This window comes from Oncorhynchus keta, chromosome 7 (genome assembly GCF_023373465.1).
Source record: "Oncorhynchus keta strain PuntledgeMale-10-30-2019 chromosome 7, Oket_V2, whole genome shotgun sequence".
Taxonomy (NCBI): Eukaryota; Metazoa; Chordata; class Actinopteri; order Salmoniformes; family Salmonidae; genus Oncorhynchus; species Oncorhynchus keta.
This window is the reverse complement of record NC_068427.1, coordinates 41131252-41158723: the sequence shown is the minus strand read 5'-3', so window position 1 is coordinate 41158723 and position 27472 is coordinate 41131252. Positions and strand designations below refer to the sequence as shown.

The 27472-nt window shown below is 50.7% G+C and overlaps 2 protein-coding genes across 3 annotated transcripts; both read right to left on the bottom strand.

Moving 5' to 3' along the window:
* mrasa (muscle RAS oncogene homolog a) lies at positions 1-26772 on the bottom strand. The gene is made up of 6 exons (XM_035774090.1): positions 26620-26772; positions 9968-10185; positions 9365-9518; positions 7311-7410; positions 2793-2872; positions 1-1837 (listed from the first exon to the last, which is right to left on the bottom strand). Exons 2-6 carry the CDS (start codon positions 10161-10163, stop codon positions 1738-1740), a joined length of 630 nt encoding a protein of 209 aa, XP_035629983.1. The 5' UTR covers positions 10164-10185; positions 26620-26772; the 3' UTR covers positions 1-1737.
* On the bottom strand, positions 2918-7302 carry LOC127931156 (uncharacterized). Of its 2 annotated transcripts, XM_052522916.1 has the most exons (4): positions 6776-7302; positions 6236-6296; positions 5842-6144; positions 2918-4115 (listed from the first exon to the last, which is right to left on the bottom strand). In XM_052522916.1, exons 1-4 carry the CDS (start codon positions 6885-6887, stop codon positions 3578-3580), a joined length of 1014 nt encoding a protein of 337 aa, XP_052378876.1. In that variant the 5' UTR covers positions 6888-7302; the 3' UTR covers positions 2918-3577. The 2 variants fall into 2 exon arrangements, with proteins under 2 accessions (XP_052378876.1, XP_052378875.1); XM_052522915.1 differs by lacking the exons at positions 5842-6144; positions 6236-6296 and adding an exon at positions 5228-5289 and having other exon boundaries at positions 2918-3963; positions 6358-7302.
* Positions 26773-27472: the final 700 nt, after the last annotated feature.

The following is a 27472-nucleotide window of genomic DNA, read 5'->3' as shown; positions in this document are numbered from 1 at the left end:
TTTAACTCACAATATTGTATTTCTTTATTCATTATTGAAACCCTGAAGTGACGATAGATAGAAAGACGGTGGCCATCTTTGTTATGCCTCGTCTTCTCCTAGTTCATCAGTCAGACACAGCCAGTTATAACAAATCATGTTGAGGTAACAGGTACAGTAATAAATTATCAATTATTAAAAAACACTACTAAAGAAATTCATATCAATAATACAAAGGTTTCAAACATACTCGATATAATATCATTGATTTCTGCAGACACAAGCTTTTTTCTTCTCTTTTTTTGTTGTAAAATAGTGCCAAAGACAACATGTCTGCTACTTCATACCCTGGGAAGTGGAACTTCCACTGTACTGCACCTCTTGGTGAAATACAGCAGGGTCACTCCAGGGCCATGTTTATTAAGCACCAAACGAATGAAAATGGACTGAAACATGAAGGCATTACTTGGACTTGTCCAATAAGAAACGGCCATTTTTGTTTTCCATTGCAAACTGCTTTGCTACGGAACACGACCCAGGGCTGAGAGTATAGAAACTGTTCAGTGCAACAGACATGAGACAGACAGATTCAGCTACATGGGATTGACATATGATAAGATCAGTTTTTCACATTCCATTATGCCTTCCCTTTTATATTTAGAAATGTTTCAACAGATGCAGATATGAAACTCAAAAACTCTGTTAAAAATACAATGGTACTTTGTTCTTTTAAGAGCCCATTTCTAACCAGATGAACAAGCCAAAATGTTTGCGTTTTGTTTTGTTTAGTGCTTTAACAGTACAAGCCATTTCATATTTTGTGAAATACTCCTTATTAGACAAGAGAAATTGGACGTCTTGTTGCTTGGCGTGACTGGTCCCCTCGACCTACAAGCCAGATTCCCCATCGACTGATCCCAGACCAGTACTGACAGCCACATCCTCCCACTTTTCTTCAGGACCCCAGGAAACAAAGCCACATCCTTTCATGCCAGTGGCTAGTGCAAATAGAATATACTTCAAAATCATATACCCTTATCGTTTCAGAATTCAATCTTCAACACCATGGAGAATGCACAACCACAATGTTACACTCAAATAATGTGTCCCAAGTCCCCGACCTGACTGACAGTCAGATCATGGGTCCCCAACAACATCTAACTTCACATCTCCCCAACCTGGAGAATACCTTGATGTCCACCTCCACAGAGAACACCATCACATCACTGTCTGTAATTCAAAGTCAGTCCATAAGGAGCTCTAACTGAAGGGCCTTTTTTCTGACCAATCAGGGGAAGGGAAAGGGTACATCTATTAATTTGTACAAATGAATGCATTCAACCGAAATGTTTCTTCTGCATTTAAACCAACCCCTCTGAATCAGAGAGGTGCGGGGGACTGCCTTAGTTGACGTCCACGTCATCAGCGCCCGGGGAGTAGTTGTTGTTGGGGGTTAACTGCCTTGCTCAAGAGCAGAATGGCAGATTTTTCCACCTTGCCAGCTCTGGGATTCGAACCAGCGACATTTCAGTTACTGGCCCAATGCTCTTAACCACTAGGCTACCTGCTATAAGACCCCCACTAGGGGATGTCTTGGAGTTGAACCCCTCAACTGAGAGAGGTTTTCCATGACACTAACAGTCAACAGTCAGTTCCTTCTCTCCCCAAGTCCCCCCTTCCTCCTCCAGTTGTTGCTCCCTGCCAGTCTGCAGTTCTCTCTAACAACAATGCTACGCAGAGGCGAGAAGGGTGACACCATCATAAGATGACACAGTGGACTTTGTGAGAACCCGTAGAGCGTTCTCCTCGCCACTTCATCTTCTTTTTCTTCTTCAGGCTCCTCTCTGGGATCTGCTGCCTGCAAAGAGAGGGAGGGGGGGTCGAGAGAGAGAGAGGGGGGGGGATCGAGAGAGAGGGGTGGGGGAGAGAGGGGGAGAAGAGAGGGAGGAGAAAGAGAGAGAGGGGAGGAGAAAGAGAGAGGGGGAGAAAGAGAGAGGGAGGAGAAAGAGAGAGGGGGAGAGAGAGGGGGAGGGAGGAGAGAGAGAGAGGGGGAGAGAGAGAGGGGGAGAGAGAGAGAGAGAGAGGGAGGAGAAAGAGAGAGGGGGAGAGAGAGAGAGGGGGAGGGAGGAGAGAGAGAGAGAGAGAGAGAGAGGGGGGGAGAGAGGGAGGAGAAAGAGAGAGGAGGGGGGAGAGAGGGAGGAGAAAGAGAGAGGGGGGAGAGAGAGAGAGAGGGACGAGAAAGAGAGAGAGGGGGGAGAGAGAGAGAGGGGGAGAGGGAGAGGGGGGGAGAGAGAGGGAGGAGAAAGAGAGGGGGGAGAGAGAGAGAGGGAGGAGAAAGAGAGAGGGGGAGGGAGGAGAGAGAGAGAGAAGGAAATGAGTAAGAAAGGAGGGTACGTAAAGGGAGGAGAAAAAAGAGATGGAGATGAGAGAGAATGAGGGTTAAAATCAGATGGCCACGCTATCTAAGCAGCTAGACTAGATGGCCTCTGTGTTACTCCTCTAAATGCTTGACAAACAGTTGAGTGGGCCCTCCAGCAGGATATGACCACACCAAACATCAACACATACTGGAGTCCTCTGAAATTACACATCTGTTCATTCAGGAAATAGCTACAGTTTTTTCCCCATCCTTTTAACAGACCTTTCCTGGCGTTCATGTCAAACATATAGTTATGTACGTTTGCAAAGAGAAACCAAAATGGTGGTTCTCTTATTCCAGCATCAATTTAATCCAATATGTTCATGCCTATAGATTCATAATTCTTAAACATAACCTGCAAGTCAGTGAGTATCCATCTAGAAGTTTGACCTACCTTATAACCCTGACTAATCCATGGAACGCCTTGTCCACATTCATAGGAGGATCCTTGGCACTTGTCTCAATGTATGTAATCTGTAAAGAAAAAACACAATGATCCAACATTGCCAGGAAAGACAACATAGTACACAAGCAAACATCAAATTGTCTCTGTTTTAAAAAGTTCTACAGCTGCACCATCGAGAGCACTGGTTGCATCACCGCCTGGTATGGAAACTGCTCGGCCTCCAACCGCAAGGCGCTACAGAGTGTAGTGTGTTTGGCACAGTACAGCAAGCGGTACCGGAGCGCCAGGTCCCGTTCAAAAAGGCTTCTTAACAGCTTCTACCCCCATTCCATAAAAATGCTGAACAGCTAATCAAATGGCTACCCAGACTATTTGCATTGACCCCCCCCCTTTTTATGCTGCTGCTACTCGCTGTTATTATCTATGCATAGTCACTTTACCCCTACCTACATATTACCTCAATTACCTCGACTAACCTGTACCCCTGCGCATTGACTCAGTACTGGTACTCCCTGTATGTAGCCTCGTCATTGTTACTTCTACATTTTTTTACTTTAGTTTATTTAGTAAATATTTTCTTTACTCTTATTTTTCTTAAAACTGCAAGGGCTTGTAAGTAAGCATTTCATGGTAAGGTCTACTACACCTGTTGTATTTGGCGCATTTGACAAATAAAATTAGATTTGATTTAGCTAGTGCCACAAGGTATAGACAACAAATAGTAATTACGTCTTTCCGAACCAGACCCTCATAATAAGGAATGTGAATTTTTACTACCCTGCACCAACAACCTCCGTCACAGCATGCCCTGCAACCAACAACCTCTGTCCCAGCCTGCCCTGCAACCAACAACCTCTGTCCCAGCCTGCCCTGCACCAACAACCTCTGTCCCAGCCTGCCCTGCAACCAACAACCTCTGTCCCAGCCTGTCCTGCACCAACAACCTCTGTCCCAGCCTGCCCTGCACCAACAACCTCTGTCCCAGCCTGCACTGCAACCAACAACCTCTGTCCCAGCCTGCACTGCAACCAACAACCTCTGTCCCAGCCTGCCCTGCAACCAACAACCTCTGTCCCAGCCTGCCCTGCAACCAACAACCTCTGTCCCAGCCTGCCCTGCACCAACAACCTCTGTCCCAGCCTGCCCTGCAACCAACAACCTCTCTCCCAGCCTGCCCTGCAACCAACAACCTCTGTCCCAGCCTGCCCTGCAACCAACAACCTCTGTCCCAGCCTGCCCTGCACCAACAACCTCTGTCCCAGCCTGCCCTGCACCAACAACCTCTGTCCCAGCCTGCCCTGCACCAACAACCTCTGTCCCAGCCTGTCCTGCACCAACAACCTCTGTCCCAGCCTGCCCTGCACCAACAACCTCTCTCCCAGCCTGTCCTGCACCAACAACCTCTCTCCCAGCCTGTCCTGCACCAACAACCTCTCTCCCAGCCTGCACTGCAACCAACAACCTCTCTCCCAGCCTGCCCTGCAACCAACAACCTCTCTCCCAGCCTGCCCTGCAACCAACAACCTCTCGCCCAGCCTGCCCTGCACCAACAACCTCTCTCCCAGCCTGCCCTGCACCAACAACCTCTGTCCCAGCCTGCCCTGCAACCAACAACCTCTCTCCCAGCCTGCCCTGCAACCAACAACCTCTGTCCCAGCCTGCCCTGCACCAACAACCTCTGTCCCAGCCTGCACTGCACCAACAACCTCTCTCCCAGCCTGCCCTGCACCAACAACCTCTGTCCCAGCCTGCACTGCACCAACAACCTCTCTCCCAGCCTGCCCTGCAACCAACAACCTCTGTCCCAGCCTGCCCTGCAACCAACAACCTCTCTCCCAGCCTGCCCTGCACCAACAACCTCTGTCCCAGCCTGCCCTGCACCAACAACCTCTGTCCCAGCCTGCCCTGCAACCAACAACCTCTCTCCCAGCCTGCCCTGCAACCAACAACCTCTGTCCCAGCCTGCCCTGCAACCAACAACCTCTCTCCCAGCCTGCCCTGCAACCAACAACCTCTCTCCCAGCCTGCCCTGCACCAACAACCTCTGTCCCAGCCAGCCCTGCAACCATCCTCTCTCCCAGCCTGCCCTGCAACCATCCTCTCTCCCAGCCTGCCCTGCAACCATCCTCTCTCCCAGCCTGCCCTGCAACCATCCTCTCTCCCAGCCTGCCCTGCAACCATCCTCTCTCCCAGCCTGCCCTGCACCGACAACATCTGTCCCAGCCAGCCCTGCAACCATCCTCTCTCCCAGCCTGCCCTGCAACCAACAACCTCTGTCCCAGCCTGCCCTGCACCAACAACCTCTGTCCCAGCCTGCACTGCACCAACAACCTCTCTCCCAGCCTGCCCTGCAACCAACAACCTCTGTCCCAGCCTGCCCTGCAACCAACAACCTCTCTCCCAGCCTGCCCTGCACCAACAACCTCTGTCCCAGCCTGCCCTGCAACCAACAACCTCTGTCCCAGCCTGCCCTGCAACCAACAACCTCTCTCCCAGCCTGCCCTGCAACCAACAACCTCTCTCCCAGCCTGCCCTGCACCAACAACCTCTGTCCCAGCAAGCCCTGCAACCATCCTCTCTCCCAGCCTGCCCTGCAACCATCCTCTCTCCCAGCCTGCCCTGCAACCATCCTCTCTCCCAGCCTGCCCTGCACCAACAACCTCTGTCCCAGCCAGCCCTGCAACCATCCTCTCTCCCAGCCTGCCCTGCAACCATCCTCTCTCCCAGCCTGCCCTGCAACCATCCTCTCTCCCAGCCTGCCCTGCACCAACAACCTCTGTCCCAGCCAGCCCTGCAACCATCCTCTCTCCCAGCCTGCCCTGCAACCATCCTCTCTCCCAGCCTGCCCTGCACCAACAACCTCTGTCCCAGCCAGCCCTGCAACCAACCTCTCTCCCAGCCTGCCCTGCAACCAACCTCTCTCCCAGCCTGTCCTGCACCAACAACCTCTGCCCCAGCCAGCCCAGCACCAACAATCTCTGTCCCAGCCAGCCCAGTAACTAACAACCTCTCTCCCAGCCTGCCCTGCACCAACAACCTCTGTCCCAGCCTGCCCTGCACCAACAACCTCTGTCCCAGCCTGCCCTGCACCAACAACCTCTGTCCCAGCCTGCCCTGCACCAACAACCTCTGTCCCAGCCTGCCCTGCACCAACAACCTCTGTCCCAGCCTGCCCTGCAACCAACAACCTCTGTCCCAGCCTGCCCTGCACCAACAACCTCTGTCCCAGCCTGCACTGCAACCAACAACCTCTCTCCCAGCCTGTCCTGCACCAACAACCTCTGTCCCAGCCTGCCCTGCACCAACAACCTCTGTCCCAGCCTGCACTGCAACCAACAACCTCTCTCCCAGCCTGTCCTGCACCAACAACCTCTGTCCCAGCCTGCACTGCAACCAACAACCTCTCTCCCAGCCTGTCCTGCACCAACAACCTCTGTCCCAGCCTGCACTGCAACCAACAACCTCTGTCCCAGCCTGTCCTGCACCAACAACCTCTCTCCCAGCCTGTCCTGCACCAACAACCTCTCTCCAAGCCTGCCCTGCAACCAACAACCTCTGTCCCAGCCTGCCCTGCACCAACAACCTCTGTCCCAGAAAGTCCTGCAACCATCCTCTCTCTCCCAACCTGCCCTGCAACCATCCTCTCTCCCAGCCTTCCCTGCACAAACAACCTCTCTCCCAGCCTGCCCTGCAACCATCCTCTCTCCCAGCCTGCCCTGCACCGACAACATCTGTCCCAGCCAGCCCTGCAACCAACAACATCTGTCCCAGCCTGCCCTGCACCAACAACCTCTCTCCCAGCCTGTCCTGCACCAACAACCTCTGCCCCAGCCAGCCCAGCACCAACAACCTCTGTCCAAGCCAGCCCAGCAACTAACAACCTCTCTCCCAGCCTACCCTGCACCAACAACCTCTGTCCCAGCCTGCCCTGCACCAACAACCTCTGTCCCAGCCTGCCCTGCACCAACAACCTCTGTCCCAGCCTGCCCTGCACCAACAACCTCTGTCCCAGCCTGCCCTGCAACCAACAACCTCTCTCCCAGCCTGCCATGCAAACCAACAACCTCTCTCCCAGCCTGCCATGCAAACCAACAACCTCTCTCCCAGCCTGCCCTGCAACCAACAACCTCTCTCCCAGCCTGTCCTGCAACCAACAACCTCTCTCCCAGCCTGCCCTGCAACCAACAACTTCTCTCCCAGCCTGCCCTGCACCAACAACTTCTCTCCCAGCCTGCCCTGCACCAACAACTTCTCTCCCAGCCTGCCCTGCACCAACAACTTCTCTCCCAGCCTGCCCTGCACCAACAACCTCTCTCCCAGCCAACCCTGCACTAACTAGGTAATTCAGTAAATACGGTTTTCCTGGTCAGAAAAAAACTATCCAGGAGTCCCTATCAAAAGTACATGAAATAATTTGGACACAGTACTACATCAAACAAGACATTGAATACAACGGATTTAGACGTCAAGCTGTCCCATAATGCTTCTTGTCGAAGCTGTACTCACGTTGTGTTTGGCAGCCATTTCCTGCCCCTGGTCGCTGGTGATTTTGCGCAGGTGAACCAAGTCCACCTTATTGGCCACCAGCACCATGGGGAAGGCCTCCCTGAAGGAGAGAATGAAAAAGAGGGACTGAGGAACAGATGTATCTCATTTAACACAACGTGTTCAGTAACACCATTACGCAGCTGACGATCTGACTGGAATTCCACTGAGCAAAAGTTGGTTGAGTCAACGCTGTTTCCACGTCACTTCAAACCCCCAAAATCTATGTGATGATGTTGAATCAATGTGGGAAACTGATTTGGATTACCAACAAAAACATTTTTTTTTTTATTAGTATAATTTTTTAACCAACAATTTTTTAACCATATTTTTTGTTGTTGATTTGACGTTGAATTCACGTTAGCTAACAACTCAACCAAATCTAAATAAAAACTAGAAATTGTACGGACGTCTGCGCCCAGTGGGATGGACACATTGGCTGAGGAAGCAGTTGTTTGTTGTCATTTTTTGTGAACAAGAGATACAATAGAGAACAGAATGACAATCTGCTGTATAGATGAGCCCTTTACCAGTGAGAGTGTTTGAGGGACGACACAAAACATTACGGCAGACAACCCAGTCGGAGGCACTCAGAGCACCAGCAGCTTTATACTTTTTTATTTCACCTTTATTTAACCAGGGAGGCTAGTTGAGAACACCTTTATTTAACCAGGGAGGCTAGTTGAGAACACCTTTATTTAACCAGGGAGGCTAGTTGAGAACACCTTTATTTAACCAGGGAGGCTAGTTGAGAACACCTTTATTTAACCAGGGAGGCTAGTTGAGAACACCTTTATTTAACCAGGGAGGCTAGTTGAGAACACCTTTATTTAACCAGGGAGGCTAGTTGAGAACACCTTTATTTAACCAGGGAGGCTAGTTGAGAACACCTTTATTTAACCAGGGAGGCTAGTTGAGAACACCTTTATTTAACCAGGGAGGCTAGTTGAGAACACCTTTATTTAACCAGGGAGGCTAGTTGAGAACACCTTTATTTAACCAGGGAGGCTAGTTGAGAACACCTTTATTTAACCAGGGAGGCTAGTTGAGAACACCTTTATTTAACCAGGTAGGCTAGTTGAGAACACCTTTATTTAACCAGGGAGGCTAGTTGAGAACACCTTTATTTAACCAGGGAGGCTAGTTGAGAACACCTTTATTTAACCAGGTAGGCTAGTTGAGAACACCTTTATTTAACCAAGTAGGCTAGTTGAGAACACCTTTATTTAACCAGGTAGGCGAGTTGAGAACACCTTTATTTAACCAGGGAGGCTAGTTGAGAACACCTTTATTTAACCAGGGAGGCTAGTTGAGAACACCTTTATTTAACCAGGTAGGCTAGTTGAGAACACCTTTATTTAACCAAGTAGGCTAGTTGAGAACACCTTTATTTAACCAGGTAGGCGAGTTGAGAACACCTTTATTTAACCAGGGAGGCTAGTTGAGAACACCTTTATTTAACCAGGAGGCTAGTTGAGAACACCTTTATTTAACCAGGGAGGCTAGTTGAGAACACCTTTATTTAACCAGGTAGGCCAGTTGAGAACACCTTTATTTAACCAGGTAGGCTAGTTGAGAACACCTTTATTTAACCAGGGAGGCTAGTTGAGAACACCTTTATTTAACCAGGGAGGCTAGTTGAGAACACCTTTATTTAACCAGGTAGGCTAGTTGAGAACACCTTTATTTAACCAGGTAGGCTAGTTGAGAACACCTTTATTTAACCAGGTAGGCTAGTTGAGAACACCTTTATTTAACCAGGTAGGCTAGTTGAGAACACCTTTATTTAACCAGGTAGGCTAGTTGAGAACACCTTTATTTAACCAGGGAGGCTAGTTGAGAACACCTTTATTTAACCAAGTAGGCTAGTTGAGAACACCTTTATTTAACCAGGTAGGCGAGTTGAGAACAAGTTCTCATTTACAACTGCGACCTGGCCAAGATAAAGCATAGCAGTGTGAACAGACAACACAGGGTTACACATTGAGTAAACAATACCAAGAGCTGTGTCTCACCTGTCCTTCACCCTGAGGATGAGCTGGTGGAAGCGGTCCACATGTTCAAAGCTGGCCTTGTCTGTCACAGAGAACACGATGAGGAAGCCGTCCCCCGTCCTCATGTACTGCTCCCTCATAGCACTGAACTCCTCTTGGCCTGCCGTGTCCAGCACTGCAATTACACACATACAGGTACCAGTGTTTCAGCACTGTGCAATTACACACATACACTGTAATAACACAGAGGCACTGTGGAATAACACACAGACACTGTAATAACACACAGACACTGTAATAACACACAGGCACTGTAATAACCCATAATGTAGGCACTGTGTAATAACACACATAGGCACCTTACAATAACACACATAGAGGTACCAATGTTGCAGGTTTTACAATATGTTTTTTAGGGAAATTCATCTTCTTGCTCAACTGTGAAAAATCTAGCTAAAAAACAAATGCACATCATGGGTGTAAATCCCAGGATTTAAATCTGTGAATCTATATGGGAGCACTGTGCTACAATATGTTTCATTAACAAGTTAAACACAATTAATAGAGGAGACAACCACCCCCCCCCCCTAACCCTGAGAGACAGAGGACAAGATGTCTCCCTACCGTCCAGGATGGCCCACTGTCCGTCTATCTCTGTGTGTTTCAGGTAGGAGTCCTCGATGGTGGGGTCGTAGTCAGACACAAAGATCTTCTGAAAGAACTGGATGGTGAGAGCGCTCTTCCCCACCCCTCCGTCCCCAACCACCACCAGCTTGTAAGTGGGGAGGTTGTCGCTAGGGACCGCGCTGCTGGTTGCCATGGTGACAGGCAGCTGGCTACACCTGGAACACGGCAGGCGGGCAGGGAGGGAGAGATGGAGGAAGAAAGGAGCACAAGATAAGAGTGTTAGACTGCTGCTGCTGGTGCTAATTCATTGCCAGGGAGACCAGACTTCACGGAGAACCAATGCATCAAACCCCAACCCCATCAGAGAGAAAGAGCATCAGCTAGCATCGACACCTCCGTCAATCTCAACTAGAGAGGCTTGCAGAAAAGGCTGTAGTAAAGGATGTGTGTGATGTGCAAGCAACATGTGTCATAATACTGAAATAAACCAAAGAGCTGGAGCAGCAGAGCCTAAGATAGAGATTAGGCAACTGACTGAGCTGGAGAAAACACCCTGGTCACTGATTGGTTGTCTGTATGAAGAAGTGCCTTGCACAGCCAGCCAACCAGTGGTGTAATGGAGAGGCTCTCCTTCCCACTATGTAGACTATTCTGTTTTCTCCTTCTTCTGAGACTGCCAGAATAGCATGCAGCACCAACCACTCTCCCAGCGCCATTATGAGCAAGGGAAATACAGTCTAGACATATAGACTACTGTGTTTTGTAATTATGGCTTTCAGAAAGAAATTCACTGCCCGTGACTTTTCTCTGAAAGAGTAGACTATACAGCAGCTGTCGTGGTGAAAATGATTGTGATTGTCACAAAAATATTTGTGATTCAGATTCACTGACCCTTTCTGTTTATTTTTCTGTCGCTTGACAACATTTTCCCTCCCACACTTTCTTTAAATTGTTGTTTTCTACTGTGACTTAGTAAGGACCTGGTCCTTGATAAATATGGACATTACAGCAGGAAAGTGCTCTGTTGTCTTGTGTGTGGGGGCATTATTTCATTAACCTTATGCTGTAATGGCATAAGGTAACAGCTTTCACAAGACATGTAAAGCCACTAAGATAGTGGGTAGAGGACAGGCTGTGGGAAGAGGACAGGCTGTGGGAAGAGGACAGGCTGTGGGAAGAGGACAGGCTGTGGGTAGAGGACAGGCTGTGGGTAGAGGACAGGCTGTGGGAAGAGGACAGGCTGTGGGTAGAGGACAGGCTGTGGGTAGAGGACAGGCTGTGGGTAGAGGACAGGCTGTGGGTAGAAGACAGGCTGTGGGTAGAGGACAGGCTATGGATAGAAAATGTGGGTAGAGGACAGGCTGTGGGTAGAAAATGTGGGTAGAGGACAGGCTGTGGGTAGAGGACAGGCTATAGGTAGAAGACAGGCAGTGGGTAGAGGACAGGCTGTGGGTAGAGGACAGGCTGTGGGTAGAGGACAGGCTGTGGGTAGAGGACAGGCTGTGGGTAGAGGACAGGCAGTGGGTAGAGGACAGGCTGTGGGTAGAGGACAGGCAGTGGGTAGAGGACAGGCAGTGGGTAGAGGACAGGCTGTGGGTAGAGGACAGGCTGTGGGTAGAGGACAGGCTGTGGGTAGAGGACAGGCAGTGGGTAGAGGACAGGCTGTGGGTAGAGGACAGGCTGTGGGTAGAGGACAGGCTGTGGGTAGAGGACAGGCAGTGGGTAGAGGACAGGCTGTGGGTAGAGGACAGGCTGTGGGTAGAGGACAGGCAGTGGGTAGAGGACAGGCTGTGGGTAGAGGACAGGCTGTGGGTAGAGGACAGGCTATGGGAAGAGGACAGGCTGTGGGAAGAGGACAGGCTGTGGGAAGAAGACAGGCTGTGGGTAGAGGACAGGCTGTGGGTAGAGGACAGGCTGTGGGTAGAGGACAGGCTGTGGGTAGAGGACAGGCTGTGGGTAGAGGACAGGCTATGGGTAGAGGACAGGCTATGGGAAGAGGACAGGCTGTGGGAAGAGGACAGGCTGTGGGTAGAGGACAGGCTGTGGGTAGAGGACAGGCTGTGGGTAGAGGACAGGCTGTGGGTAGAGGACAGGCAGTGGGTAGAGGACAGGCTGTGGGTAGAGGACAGGCTGTGGGTAGAGGACAGGCTGTGGGTAGAGGACAGGCAGTGGGTAGAGGATAGGCTGTGGGTAGAGGACATGCTATGGGTAGAGGACAGGCTATGGGAAGAGGACAGGCAGTGGGTAGAGGACAGGCAGTGGGTAGAGGACAGGCAGTGGGTAGAGGACAGGCTGTGGGTAGAGGACAGTCTGTGGGTAGAGGACAGGCTGTGGGTAGAAGACAGGCTGTGGGTAGAGGACAGGCTGTGGGTAGAAGACAGGCTGTGGGTAGAGGACAGGCTATGGATAGAAAATGTGGGTAGAGGACAGGCTGTGGGTAGAAAATGTGGGTAGAGGACAGGCTGTGGGTAGAGGACAGGCTGTAGGTAGAAGACAGGTTGTGGGTAGAGGACAAGCTGTGGGTAGATGCTGTGGGTAGAGGACAGGCTATGGGTAGAAAATGTGGGTAGAGGACAGGCTGTGGGTAGAAACAGGATGTGTGTAAAGGACATGGCATAGATACAGTTGAAGTCGGAAGTTTACATACACCTTAGCAAAATACTTTTAAAAACTCAGTTTCTCACAATTCCTGACATTTAATCCTAGTAAAAAAATCCCTGTTTTAGGTCAGTTCGGATCACCACTCTATTTTAAGAATGTGAAATGTCTGAACAATAGTAGAGAGAATGACGTTTCATCACGTTCCCAGTGGGTCAGAAGTTTACATACACTCAATTAGTATTTGGTAGCATTGCCTTTAAATTGTTTAACTTGGGTAAAACTTTTCAGGTCGCCTTCCACAAGCTTCCCACAATAAGTTGGGTGAATTTTGGCCCATTCCTCCTGACAGAGCTGGTGGAACTGAGTCAGGTTTGTAGGCCTCCTTGCTCGCACACGCCTTTTAATTTCTGCCCCAAATTTTCTATAGAATTGAGGTCAGGGCTTTGCGGTGGCCACTCCAATACCTTGACTTTGTTGTCCTTAAAGCTATTTTGCCATGACTTTGGAAGTATGCTTAGGGTCATAGTCCATTTGGAAGACACATTTGCGACCAAGCTTTAACTTCCTGACTGATGTCTTGAGATGTTGCTTCAATATATCCACATAATTATCCTACCTCATGATGCCATCTATTTTGTGAAGTGCACCAGTCCCTACTGCAGCAAAGCACCCCCACAACATGATGCTGCCATCCCCGTGCCTCACGGTTGTGATGGTGTTCTTCGGCTTGCAAGTCTCCCCCTTTTTCCTCCAAACATAATAATGGTCATTATCGCCAAACAGTTCTATTTTTGTTTCATCAGACCAGAGGACATTTCTCCAAAAAGTATGATCTTTGTCCCCATGTGCAGTTGCAAACCGTAGTCTGGCATTTTTAATGGCAGTTTTGGAGCAGTGGTTTTTCCTTGCTGAGCGGCCTTTCAGGTTATGTTGATATAGGACTCGTTTTACTGTGGATATAGATACTTTTGTACCTGTTTCCCCCAGCATCTTCACAAGGTTGTTTGCTGTTGCTCTGGGATTGATTTGCACTTTTCACACCAAAGTACGTTCATCTCTAGTAGACAAAACGTGTCTCCCCCCAGATCGGTATGACGGTTGCGTGGTCCCATGGTGTTTATACTTGCGTACTATTGTTTGTACAGATGAACGTGGTACCTTCAAGCATTTGGAAATTGCTCCCAAGGATGAACCAGACTTGTGGAGGTCTTGGCTGATTTCTTTTGATTTTCCCATGATGTCAAGCAAAGAGGCACTGAGTTTGAAGGTAGGCCTTGAAACACAAAATTACTCAAATGATGTAATTTAGCCTATCAGAAGCTTCTAAAGCCATGACATAATTTTCTGGAATTTTCCAAGCTGTTTAAAGGCACAGTCAACTGAGTGTATGTGAACTTCTGACCCACTGGAATTGTGTGTGATACAGTGAATTATGTGAAATAATCTGTCTGTAAACAATTGTTGGAAAAATGACTTGTGTATTGCACAAAATAGATGTCCTAACCGACTTGCCAAAACTCTAGTTTGTTAACAAGCATTTTGTGGAGTTGTTGAAAAAACTAGTTTTAATGATTCCAACCTAAGTGTATGTAAACTACCGACTTCAACTGTAGGTTACATGGCAAGGTCACTGCCCAGGATGTGTGATACAGATCTGACCCTTTAAAATCATTCAGATTTTTTTTGCCTGATTCCAGTTATTTTTTTCCCCAAAGTCAGGTTTCCATTTTCTTCTCTAGGTTTCTGTTTTCTCCTGTTTTTTTTTTCAGGTTTTCACTCTCAACATCACACGTTATTTATATGGAAAAAGAGCAGAATTGGATGTTCCAAGTACACAACTATGTTAAAACCACATCAGGAGGCCATTTTTTAGTTCTAGAGAAAAATTAAGAAATGTCAATTTTGGTGTGTAGTTAGCCTGTAATGAAAGTGCACACCAGGAAGAGATCAGTATTTTATTAATCATTGCTGTAGCGCTCACGTGATTGCAGAGTTTGCAAAACAAATAGCTACTAGATTGATGAAAATAATGTTGATACTGTATCATTCTGCCAGGTAGCATAGGCTACGTTGTATTTAACATTTAATTGAGAAGGTTTGTGGGAAAGCCTCTCCATCGCTTCCATAAGAAGGTTATCATTAGCATTATCGCTAACGGCTACACAGTGTTGTCACGACTTCTGCCGAAGTCGAAGCCTCTCCTTGTTCGGGCGGTGCTCGGCGGTCAACGTCACCGGTCTTCTAGCCATCATTGATCAATTTTTCATTTTCCATTGGTTTTGTCTGGTCTTCTTACACACCTGGTTTCAATCCCATTCATTACCTGTTGTGTATTTAACCCTCTGTTTTCTCATCATGTTTTTGTCAGAGATTGTTTGTTATTCAGTGTTGTGGTGTATTGGTGCGAGACGGGTCCTCATACCCATTTTGTTTATTTGTTACATTTAGTGTTTGGAGTATGTTTAGTTTATTTGTTACTAAATACTCCATTACACTCCATTTGATTCTCCAAGGCCTGACTTCCCTGCCACCTATACACACGACTCTGACAAGTGTAGACATAAGCGTGCACACACAGACATGGACATTCTTGTGCTGTTTCATAAAGTTTCAGGAAAATAAGAATCACTGATGCATTTTGTTACTGTCTTAATTCACAAATATATTTTCTAATAAGTTCAATAGATTTAGTTGATTTCCTACAAAGTTCAATAAATTTTTTAATATTGTTGAATTCCCTTTTAATTAATGTCTGGATTCCGTGATTCTGTCCTGGTTCTCTGCACCGTGCATACAGCGAGTGGGTAGAGAACAGCCCAGGCAGTGGGTAGAGAACAGCCCAGGCAGTGGGTAGAGGACAGCCCAGACAGTGGGTAGAGGACAGCCCAGGCAGTGGGTAGAGAACAGCCCAGGCAGTGGGTAGAGAACAGCCCAGGCAGTGGGTAGAGAACAGCCCAGGCTCAGCCCAGACAGTGGGTAGAGAACAGCCCAGACAGTGGGTAGAGAACAGCCCAGGCAGTGGGTAGAGAACAGCCCAGGCAGTGGGTAGAGAACAGCCCAGGCTCAGCCCAGACAGTGGGTAGAGAACAGCCCAGACAGTGGTTAGAGAACAGCCCAGACAGTGGGTAGAGGACAGCCCAGGCAGTGGGTAGAGGACAGCCCAGACAGTGGGTAGAGAACAGCCCAGGCAGTGGGTAGAGAACAGCCCAGACAGTGGGTAGAGGACAGCCCAGGCAGTGGGTAGAGAACAGCCCAGACAGTGGGTAGAGAACAGCCCAGACAGTGGGTAGAGGACAGCCCAGGCAGTGGGTAGAGGACAGCCCAGGCAGTGGGTAGAGGACAGCCCAGGCAGTGGGTAGAGAACAGCCCAGACAGTGGGTAGAGGACAGCCCAGGCAGTGGGTAGAGGACAGCCCAGGCAGTGGGTAGAGAACAGCCCAGACAGTGGGTAGAGGACAGCCCAGGCAGTGGGTAGAGGACAGCCCAGGCAGTGGGTAGAGGACAGCCCAGGCAGTGGGTAGAGAACAGCCCAGGCAGTGGGTAGAGAACAGCCCAGGCAGTGGGTAGAGAACAGCCCAGGCAGTGGGTAGAGAACAGCCCAGGCAGTGGGTAGAGGACAGCCCAGACAGTGGGTAGAGAACAGCCCAGGCAGTGGGTAGAGAACAGCCCAGGCAGTGGGTAGAGAACAGCCCAGGCAGTGGGTAGAGAACAGCCCAGGCAGTGGGTAGAGAACAGCCCAGGCAGTGGGTAGAGAACAGCCCAGGCAGTGGGTAGAGAACAGCCCAGACAGTGGGTAGAGAACAGCCCAGGCAGTGGGTAGAGAACAGCCCAGGCAGTGGGTAGAGAACAGCCCAGGCTCAGCCCAGGCAGTGGGTAGAGGACAGCCCAGGCTCAGCCCAGGCAGTGGGTAGAGAACAGCCCAGACTCAGCCCAGGCAGTGGGTAGAGGACAGCCCAGGCAGTGGGTAGAGGACAGCCCAGACAGTGGTTAGAGAACAGCCCAGGCAGTGGGTAGAGAACAGCCCAGGCAGTGGGTAGAGGACAGCCCAGGCAGTGGGTAGAGGACAGCCCAGGCAGTGGGTAGAGAACAGCCCAGACAGTGGGTAGAGAACAGCCCAGGCTCAGCCCAGGCAGTGGGTAGAGGACAGCCCAGGCAGTGGGTAGAGAACAGCCCAGGCAGTGGGTAGAGAGCAGCCCAGGCAGTGGGTAGAGGACAGCCCAGGCAGTGGGTAGAGGACAGCCCAGGCAGTGGGTAGAGAACAGCCCAGGCAGTGGGTAGAGAACAGCCCAGGCAGTGGGTAGAGAACAGCCCAGGCAGTGGGTAGAGGACAGCCCAGGCAGTGGGTAGAGGACAGCCCAGGCAGTGGGTAGAGGACAGCCCAGGCAGTGGGTAGAGAACAGCCCAGGCAGTGGGTAGAGGACAGCCCAGGCAGTGGGTAGAGGACAGCCCAGGCAGTGGGTAGAGGACAGCCCAGGCAGTGGGTAGAGGACAGCCCAGGCAGTGGGTAGAGAACAGCCCAGGCAGTGGGTAGAGAACAGCCCAGGCAGTGGGTAGAGGACAGCCCAGGCAGTGGGTAGAGGACAGCCCAGGCAGTGGGTAGAGAACAGCCCAGGCAGTGGGTAGAGGACAGCCCAGGCAGTGGGTAGAGGACAGCCCAGGCAGTGGGTAGAGGACAGCCCAGACAGTGGTTAGAGAACAGCCCAGGCAGTGGGTAGAGAACAGCCCAGGCAGTGGGTAGAGAACAGCCCAGGCAGTGGGTAGAGAACAGCCCAGGCAGTGGGTAGAGAACAGCCCAGGCAGTGGGTAGAGGACAGCCCAGGCAGTGGGTAGAGGACAGCCCAGGCAGTGGATAGAGAACAGCCCAGACAGTGGTTAGAGAACAGCCCAGACAGTGGGTAGAGGACAGCCCAGACAGTGGGTAGAGAACAGCCCAGGCAGTGGGTAGAGGACAGCCCAGACAGTGGTTAGAGAACAGCCCAGACAGTGGGTAGAGAACAGCCCAGACAGTGGGTAGAGAACAGCCCAGGCAGTGGGTAGAGAACAGCCCAGGCAGTGGTTAGAGAACAGCCCAGACAGTGGGTAGAGGACAGCCCAGACAGTGGTTAGAGAACAGCCCAGACAGTGGGTAGAGAACAGCCCAGACAGTGGGTAGAGAACAGCCCAGGCAGTGGGTAGAGAACAGCCCAGGCAGTGGGTAGAGAACAGCCCAGGCAGTGGGTAGAGAACAGCCCAGGCAGTGGGTAGAGGACAGCCCAGGCAGTGGATAGAGAACAGCCCAGACAGTGGTTAGAGAACAGCCCAGACAGTGGGTAGAGGACAGCCCAGACAGTGGGTAGAGAACAGCCCAGGCAGTGGGTAGAGAACAGCCCAGGCAGTGGGTAGAGAACAGCCCAGGCAGTGGGTAGAGAACAGCCCAGGCAGTGGGTAGAGGACAGGCCAGGCAGTGGGTAGAGAACAGCCCAGGCTCAGCCCAGGCAGTGGGTAGAGGACAGCCCAGGCTCAGCCCAGGCAGTGGGTAGAGAACAGCCCAGACTCAGCCCAAGCAGTGGGTAGAGAACAGCCCAGGCTCAGCCCAGGCAGTGGGTAGAGAACAGCCCAGGCAGTGGGTAGAGGACAGCCCAGACAGTGGGTAGAGGACAGCCCAGACAGTGGGTAGAGAACAGCCCAGGCAGTGGGTAGAGGACAGCCCAGACAGTGGGTAGAGAACAGCCCAGGCAGTGGGTAGAGAACAGCCCAGGCAGTGGGTAGAGAACAGCCCAGACAGTGGGTAGAGAACAGCCCAGGCAGTGGGTAGAGAACAGCCCAGGCAGTGGGTAGAGAACAGCCCAGGCTCAGCCCAGACAGTGGGTAGAGAACAGCCCAGACAGTGGTTAGAGAACAGCCCAGACAGTGGGTAGAGGACAGCCCAGGCAGTGGGTAGAGGACAGCCCAGACAGTGGGTAGAGAACAGCCCAGGCAGTGGGTAGAGAACAGCCCAGACAGTGGGTAGAGGACAGCCCAGGCAGTGGGTAGAGAACAGCCCAGACAGTGGGTAGAGAACAGCCCAGACAGTGGGTAGAGGACAGCCCAGGCAGTGGGTAGAGGACAGCCCAGGCAGTGGGTAGAGGACAGCCCAGGCAGTGGGTAGAGAACAGCCCAGACAGTGGGTAGAGGACAGCCCAGGCAGTGGGTAGAGGACAGCCCAGGCAGTGGGTAGAGAACAGCCCAGACAGTGGGTAGAGGACAGCCCAGGCAGTGGGTAGAGGACAGCCCAGGCAGTGGGTAGAGGACAGCCCAGGCAGTGGGTAGAGAACAGCCCAGGCAGTGGGTAGAGAACAGCCCAGGCAGTGGGTAGAGAACAGCCCAGGCAGTGGGTAGAGGACAGCCCAGACAGTGGGTAGAGAACAGCCCAGGCAGTGGGTAGAGAACAGCCCAGGCAGTGGGTAGAGAACAGCCCAGGCAGTGGGTAGAGAACAGCCCAGGCAGTGGGTAGAGAACAGCCCAGGCAGTGGGTAGAGAACAGCCCAGGCAGTGGGTAGAGAACAGCCCAGACAGTGGGTAGAGAACAGCCCAGGCAGTGGGTAGAGAACAGCCCAGGCAGTGGGTAGAGAACAGCCCAGGCAGTGGGTAGAGAACAGCCCAGGCTCAGCCCAGGCAGTGGGTAGAGGACAGCCCAGGCTCAGCCCAGGCAGTGGGTAGAGAACAGCCCAGACTCAGCCCAGGCAGTGGGTAGAGGACAGCCCAGGCAGTGGGTAGAGGACAGCCCAGACAGTGGTTAGAGAACAGCCCAGGCAGTGGGTAGAGAACAGCCCAGGCAGTGGGTAGAGGACAGCCCAGGCAGTGGGTAGAGGACAGCCCAGGCAGTGGGTAGAGAACAGCCCAGACAGTGGGTAGAGAACAGCCCAGGCTCAGCCCAGGCAGTGGGTAGAGGACAGCCCAGGCAGTGGGTAGAGAACAGCCCAGGCAGTGGGTAGAGAGCAGCCCAGGCAGTGGGTAGAGGACAGCCCAGGCAGTGGGTAGAGGACAGCCCAGGCAGTGGGTAGAGAACAGCCCAGGCAGTGGGTAGAGAACAGCCCAGGCAGTGGGTAGAGAACAGCCCAGGCAGTGGGTAGAGGACAGCCCAGGCAGTGGGTAGAGGACAGCCCAGGCAGTGGGTAGAGAACAGCCCAGGCAGTGGGTAGAGGACAGCCCAGGCAGTGGGTAGAGGACAGCCCAGGCAGTGGGTAGAGGACAGCCCAGGCAGTGGGTAGAGGACAGCCCAGGCAGTGGGTAGAGAACAGCCCAGGCAGTGGGTAGAGAACAGCCCAGGCAGTGGGTAGAGGACAGCCCAGGCAGTGGGTAGAGGACAGCCCAGGCAGTGGGTAGAGAACAGCCCAGGCAGTGGGTAGAGGACAGCCCAGGCAGTGGGTAGAGGACAGCCCAGGCAGTGGGTAGAGGACAGCCCAGACAGTGGTTAGAGAACAGCCCAGGCAGTGGGTAGAGAACAGCCCAGGCAGTGGGTAGAGAACAGCCCAGGCAGTGGGTAGAGAACAGCCCAGGCAGTGGGTAGAGAACAGCCCAGGCAGTGGGTAGAGAACAGCCCAGGCAGTGGGTAGAGGACAGCCCAGGCAGTGGGTAGAGGACAGCCCAGGCAGTGGATAGAGAACAGCCCAGACAGTGGTTAGAGAACAGCCCAGACAGTGGGTAGAGGACAGCCCAGACAGTGGGTAGAGAACAGCCCAGGCAGTGGGTAGAGGACAGCCCAGACAGTGGTTAGAGAACAGCCTAGACAGTGGGTAGAGAACAGCCCAGACAGTGGGTAGAGAACAGCCCAGGCAGTGGGTAGAGAACAGCCCAGGCAGTGGGTAGAGAACAGCCCAGGCAGTGGGTAGAGAACAGCCCAGACAGTGGGTAGAGGACAGCCCAGACAGTGGTTAGAGAACAGCCCAGACAGTGGGTAGAGGACAGCCCAGACAGTGGGTAGAGGACAGCCCAGACAGTGGGTAGAGAACAGCCCAGACAGTGGGTAGAGAACAGCCCAGGCAGTGGGTAGAGAACAGCCCAGGCAGTGGGTAGAGAACAGCCCAGGCAGTGGGTAGAGAACAGCCCAGGCAGTGGGTAGAGAACAGCCCAGGCAGTGGGTAGAGGACAGCCCAGGCAGTGGATAGAGAACAGCCCAGACAGTGGTTAGAGAACAGCCCAGACAGTGGGTAGAGGACAGCCCAGACAGTGGGTAGAGAACAGCCCAGGCAGTGGGTAGAGAACAGCCCAGGCAGTGGGTAGAGAACAGCCCAGGCAGTGGGTAGAGAACAGCCCAGGCAGTGGGTAGAGGACAGCCCAGGCAGTGGGTAGAGAACAGCCCAGGCTCAGCCCAGGCAGTGGGTAGAGGACAGCCCAGGCTCAGCCCAGGCAGTGGGTAGAGAACAGCCCAGACTCAGCCCAAGCAGTGGGTAGAGAACAGCCCAGGCTCAGCCCAGGCAGTGGGTAGAGAACAGCCCAGGCAGTGGGTAGAGGACAGCCCAGACAGTGGGTAGAGGACAGCCCAGACAGTGGGTAGAGAACAGCCCAGGCAGTGGGTAGAGGACAGCCCAGACAGTGGGTAGAGAACAGCCCAGGCAGTGGGTAGAGAACAGCCCAGGCAGTGGGTAGAGGACAGCCCAGGCAGTGGGTAGAGGACAGCCCAGGCAGTGGGTAGAGGACAGCCCAGACAGTGGTTAGAGAACAGCCCAGACAGTGGGTAGAGAACAGCCCAGGCAGTGGGTAGAGAACAGCCCAGGCAGTGGGTAGAGAACAGCCCAGGCAGTGGGTAGAGAACAGCCCAGGCAGTGGGTAGAGAACAGCCCAGGCAGTGGGTAGAGAACAGCCCAGGCAGTGGGTAGAGGACAGCCCAGGCAGTGGGTAGAGGACAGCCCAGACAGTGGTTAGAGAACAGCCCAGACAGTGGGTAGAGAACAGCCCAGACAGTGGGTAGAGAACAGCCCAGACAGTGGGTAGAGAACAGCCCAGGCAGTGGGTAGAGAACAGCCCAGGCAGTGGGTAGAAGACAGCCCAGGCAGTGGGTAGAGAACAGCCCAGGCAGTGGGTAGAGAACAGCCCAGGCAGTGGGTAGAGAACAGCCCAGGCAGTGGGTAGAGAACAGCCCAGGCAGTGGGTAGAGGACAGCCCCAAGCTCAGCCCAGGCAGTGAGTAGAGAACAGCCCAGACTCAGCCCAGGCAGTGGGTAGAGAACAGCCCAGACTCAGCCCAGGCAGTGGGTAGAGAACAGCCCAGACTCAGCCCAGGCAGTGGGTAGAGAACAGCCCAGACTCAGCCCAAGCAGTGGGTAGAGAACAGCCCAGACTCAGCCCAGGCTGGGGGTAGAGAACAGCCCAGACTCAGCCCAAGCAGTGGGTAGAGACCATGGCACTGGGTCGCAGGAAACAGCAGTTAGCTGGTGAAGGCAGCCCGCCCCTTCCTGCTCCACACAATAAAGGGAAGGAAAGAGGTTTCCTTCATCAAGCGGCCCAGACAGACCTTCCTGCCTCAAGCGGCCCAGACAGACCTTCCTGCCTCTAGTGGCCCAGACAGACCTTCCTGCCTCTAGCGGCCCAGACAGACCTTCCTGCCTCTAGCGGCCCAGACAGACCTTCCTTCCTCAAGCGGCCCAGACAGACCTTCCTTCCTCAAGCGGCCCAGACAGACCTTCCTTCCTCAAGCGGCCCAGACAGACCTTCCTTCCTCAAGCGGCCCAGACAGACCTTCCTGCCTCTAGCGGCCCAGACAGACCTTCCTGCCTCTAGCGGCCCAGACAGACCTTCCTGCCTCTAGCGGCCCAGATAGACCTTCCTGCCTCTAGCGGCCCAGATAGACCTTCCTGCCTCTAGCGGCCCAGGCAGACCTCCTGCCTCAAGCGGCCCATACAGACCTTCCTGCCTCAAGCGGCCCAGACAGACCCTTGGAGAAGGATGTACTGGAAGATATTCCTGCCTCCCTCACAAGGGAACAGCAAGCTAGAGGAACAATCTGCCTCCCTCACAAGGGAACAGCTAGCTAGAGGAACAACCTCCCTCCATCACAAGGGAACAGCTAGCTAGAACAACTGCCCTCCCTCACAAGGGAACAGCTAGCTAGAACAACTTCCCTCCCTCACAAGGGAACAGCTAGCTAGAACAACTTCCCTCCCTCACAAGGGAATAGCTAGCTAGAACATCTTCCCTCCCTCACAAGGGAATAGCTAGCTAGAACAACTTCCCTCCCTCACAAGGGAACAGCTTGCTAGAACAACTTCCCTCCCTCACAAGGGAATAGCTAGCTAGAACAACTTCCCTCCCTCACAAGGGAACAGCTTGCTAGAACATCTTCCCTCCCTCACAAGGGAATAGCTAGCTAGAACAACTTCCCTCCCTCACAAGGGAACAGCTTGCTAGAACAACTTCCCTCCCTCACAAGGGAACAGCTAGCTAGAACAACTTCCCTCCCTCACAAGGGAACAGCTAGCTAGAACAACTTCCCTCCCTCACAAGGGAATAGCTAGCTAGAACAACTTCCCTCCCTCACAGGGGAACAGCTAGCTAGAACAACTTCCCTCCCTCACAAGGGAACAGCTAGCTAGAACAACATCCCTCCCTCACAAGGGAACAGCTAGCTAGAACAACTTCCCTCCCTCACAAGGGAATAGCTAGCTAGAACAACTTCCCTCCCTCACAAGGGAACAGCTAGCTAGAACAACTTCCCTCCCTCACAAGGGAATAGCTAGCTAGAACAACTTCCCTCCCTCACAAGGGAACAGCTAGCTAGAACAACTTCCCTCCCTCACAAGGGAACAGCTAGCTAGAACAACTTCCCTCCCTCACAAGGGAATAGCTAGCTAGAACAACTTCCCTCCCTCACAAGGGAACAGCTTGCTAGAACAACTTCCCTCCCTCACAAGGGAACAGCTAGCTAGAACAACTTCCCTCCCTCACAAGGGAATAGCTAGCTAGAACAACTTCCCTCCCTCACAAGGGAACAGCTAGCTAGAACAACTTCCCTCCCTCACAAGGGAACAGCTAGCTAGAACAACTTCCCTCCCTCACAGGGGAACAGCTAGCTAGAACAACTTCCCTCCATCACAAGGGAACAGCTAGCTAGAACAACTTCCCTCCCTCACAAGGGAACAGCTAGCTAGAACAACTTCCCTCCCTCACAAGGGAACAGCTAGCTAGAACAACTTCCCTCCCTCACAAGGGAACAGCTAGCTAGAACAACTTCCCTCCCTCACAAGGGAATAGCTAGCTAGAACAACTTCCCTCCCTCACAAGGGAACAGCTAGCTAGAACAACTTCCCATCCCTCACAAGGGAACACCTAGCTAGAGGAACAACCTGCATACCCAAAACATACTGTACCACCTCATCAATCAATTAAACTACTACTGACCGTTTACCACCCAATACATACCAATTTTATACCACAGGTCCAGCTCTGATCTGTCTCACTCATCTAAGATCCTCACGTGAGCGCTGACTGCTGACCAATGACTAAGGGAGTTCTGCCAGTAAAGGGCATGTCCTCATCATCACTGGTAAATGGCCAGCGAGTGTGCCAACTAAAGTCCTGTTGACTGTACACATGAAGTCACTAGATTCTGGGTACAAATGAGATCACTAGATTCTGGGTACAAATAAGGTCACTAGATTCTGGGTATATATGAGGTCACTAGATTCTGGGTACAAATGAGGTCACTAGATTCTGGGTACAAATGATGTCACTAGATTCTGGGTACAAATGAGGTCACTAGATTCTGGGTACAAATGAGGTCACTAGATTCTGGGTCTTCAGCATCTGTGATGACAGTATACACAATCACATAATGGACAGCTGTGTGCTCAATGTGCTCTGAACGTCTCTCATTCTATAATCTGATCAGAACTCATGCATTACATATTGCATTACATTACAACTCATGCATTACATATATATAGAATATGTGTAGCCCTATAGACTGTGTAGCCCTATAGACTATGTGTAGCCCTATAGACTGTGTAGCCCTATAGAATATGTCGCCCTATAGACTATGTGTAGCCCTATAGACTATGTGTAGCCCTATAGACTATGTGTAGCCCTATAGACTATGTGTAGCCCTATAGACTATGTGTAGCCCTATAGACTATGTGTAGCCCTATAGAATATGTGTAGCCCTATAGAATATGTGTAGCCCTATAGACTATGTGTAGCCCTATAGACTATGTGTAGCCCTATAGAATATGTGTAGCCCTATAGACTATGTGTAGCCCTATAGAATATGTGTAGCCCTATAGACTATGTGTAGCCCTATAGAATATGTGTAGCCCTATAGACTATATGTAGCCCTATAGAATATGTGTAGCCCTATAGACTATGTGTAGCCCTATAGACTATGTGTAGCCCTATAGACTATGTGTAGCCCTATAGACTATGTGTAGCCCTATAGACTGTGTAGCCCTATAGACTATGTGTAGCCCTATAGACTGTGTAGCCCTATAGACTATGTAGCCCTATAGACTATGTGTAGCCCTATAGACTATGTGTAGCCCTATAGACTATGTGTAGCCCTATAGACTATGTGTAGCCCTATAGACTATGTGTAGCCCTATAGAATATGTGTAGCCCTATAGAATATGTGTAGCCCTATAGACTATGTGTAGCCCTATAGACTATGTGTAGCCCTATAGAATATGTGTAGCCCTATAGACTATGTGTAGCCCTATAGACTATGTGTAGCCCTATAGACTATGTGTAGCCCTATAGACTATGTGTAGCCCTATAGACTATGTGTAGCCCTATAGACTATGTGTAGCCCTATAGAATATGTGTAGCCCTATAGACTATGTGTAGCCCTATAGACTATGTGTAGCCCTATAGACTATGTGTAGCCCTATAGACTATGTGTAGCCCTATAGACTATGTGTAGCCCTATAGAATATGTGTAGCCCTATAGAATATGTGTAGCCCTATAGACTATGTGTAGCCCTATAGACTATGTGTAGCCCTATAGAATATGTGTAGCCCTATAGACTATGTGTAGCCCTATAGACTATGTGTAGCCCTATAGACTATGTGTAGCCCTATAGACTATGTGTAGCCCTATAGACTATGTGTAGCCCTATAGACTATGTGTAGCCCTATAGACTATGTGTAGCCCTATAGAATATGTGTAGCCCTATAGACTATGTGTAGCCCTATAGACTATGTGTAGCCCTATAGACTATGTGTAGCCCTATAGACTATGTGTAGCCCTATAGAATATGTGCAGCCCTATAGACTATGTGTAGCCCTATAGACTATGTGTAGCCCTATAGAATATGTGTAGCCCTATAGACTATGTGTAGCCCTATAGACTATGTGTAGCCCTATAGACTATGTGTAGCCCTATAGACTATGTGTAGCCCTATAGAATATGTGCAGCCCTATAGACTATGTGTAGCCCTATAGACTATGTGTAGCCCTATAGAATATGTGTAGCCCTATAGAATATGTGTAGCCCTATTGAAGGCTGCTCAATGGTGGGTGACCTCATCCTATGATGTGGTGCCTGAAGAAATTCTACAATGGTTATAATGCATCTATTCATAACATGCCTGGTTGAAATACAGTCTGAGGTATAAACATTGTAACAAAGCAGATGCATGTATCAATCAAGTTTGATCTTGCGATGTTTTATCAAGTTATTATATTTTTTTAATGAAAAGTAGATTATACTACTGTTCACTTCACCACTGACATAAAACGTCACAACATTATTTATGTTGTTTTGAAGTCGGAGTTCTGTGTGTATAAGAACCGAGTTGCCGCGCCTGGATAAAGGTTTTTTGTTGCTTCTTGAATGTGAAAATCTTTTAGAGAAGTTTGCTGCATCAAGCAATTTCCGCAAATTGAATATTGGCGTCCATTTCTCGAATCCAACAGAGGCCACACAATGTTACAAAAAAATGTACTCCAGTTTACGTTGCAGAACCCAACTCCACAATTTAAATATTTACAAAAGCAGAGTAAAAACCTGACATGAAAAATACTTACTAAGAATGTTTAAGCAAACTACAGTAGCTATGTGTAGCTGCCTGGCCAACGACGACAATTTCAGCAAATAACTTACCAATATGAAACCCGTTGTCGTGGAAGTAGACTACAGCACTTCACGTACAAATATTCCACATCCCTCTTTCTATCCGTTACCTCAGAACATTGCCATCATCTTGTGACGAGAATGCGCCTGTCATATCCGCGATGCGACGCAGTCCGCTATGTAGCAAATCTTTATTGCAACAGCTGATACTAAAAATAGAACGGTCTCATAGGGGTGGACCCTTATGTTGGTTACAAATAAGAATCATCCGATTTTACTCTCTGCATTAAATAATGACTGCTATTCAAATTTGGTCTAAATTAAACATTTTAAATATGTTTCACAGAAACATATTTTTTCTACAAAATGTAGAAATCTGATGATTATTTTTAGGAACGCACCTTTTTTGAGAAAGTGGACTGTTCCGTTATGTCTCCCCCAGACTGGTTTCAAGCAATGGTTTGAAGCGGTACCTCTGTCTAAATTCTAAGGTGGCGTCTCTGAGTAGCACATTTCGATTTTAACATCAACATAGCTTTTGTAATTATTTTATTGACCATGAAACTTGATTAGTGGAAATTACAGTCACTAGCCTAATTCATTGTATTTCTATGGGTCACTGATCAGTACATTTATGAATTATTCTATAATGCATCACATGTTAACAAAATGAAAGTGAGAAAGTTAATCAGATGTGAGACTCAAAGTACATTGATCATGGAAAAATAGAGGTATACAAACTAGGGGGGAAAAATGCATAATTGAGTGTGGAGAAGTTGCGGTGTGGTACAGCAGTGCTTCATTTGTAAATCGAGGTGCCGGGAACAAAAAGTGAGCACGAATGCATGAGAAAAAAGTGCCAACGAGCAGTAGAGGAGAGGCA

What these genes read in the sequence shown, in the direction of transcription:
- LOC127931156 (XM_052522915.1), bottom strand. Translation starts at nt 6,855, where the DNA reads ATGGCAGGCTGGGAGAGAGGTTGTTGGTTGCAGGGCAGGCTGGGACAG. An exon ending in CAGGGCAGGCTGGGACAGAG is followed by an intron (nt 5,290 to 6,357) that starts GTTGTTGGTTGC and finishes GCTGGGAGAGAG; the next exon opens with GTTGTTGGTTGCAGGGCAGG. An exon ending in CAGGGCAGGCTGGGACAGAG is followed by an intron (nt 3,964 to 5,227) that starts GTTGTTGGTGCA and finishes GCTGGGAGAGAG; the next exon opens with GTTGTTGGTTGCAGGGCAGG.
- mrasa (XM_035774090.1), bottom strand. Translation starts at nt 10,163, where the DNA reads ATGGCAACCAGCAGCGCGGTCCCTAGCGACAACCTCCCCACTTACAAG. An exon ending in ATCCTCAGGGTGAAGGACAG is followed by an intron (nt 7,411 to 9,364) that starts GTGAGACACAGC and finishes TCTCTCCTTCAG; the next exon opens with GGAGGCCTTCCCCATGGTGC. An exon ending in GGATTAGTCAGGGTTATAAG is followed by an intron (nt 1,838 to 2,792) that starts GTAGGTCAAACT and finishes CTCTCTTTGCAG; the next exon opens with GCAGCAGATCCCAGAGAGGA.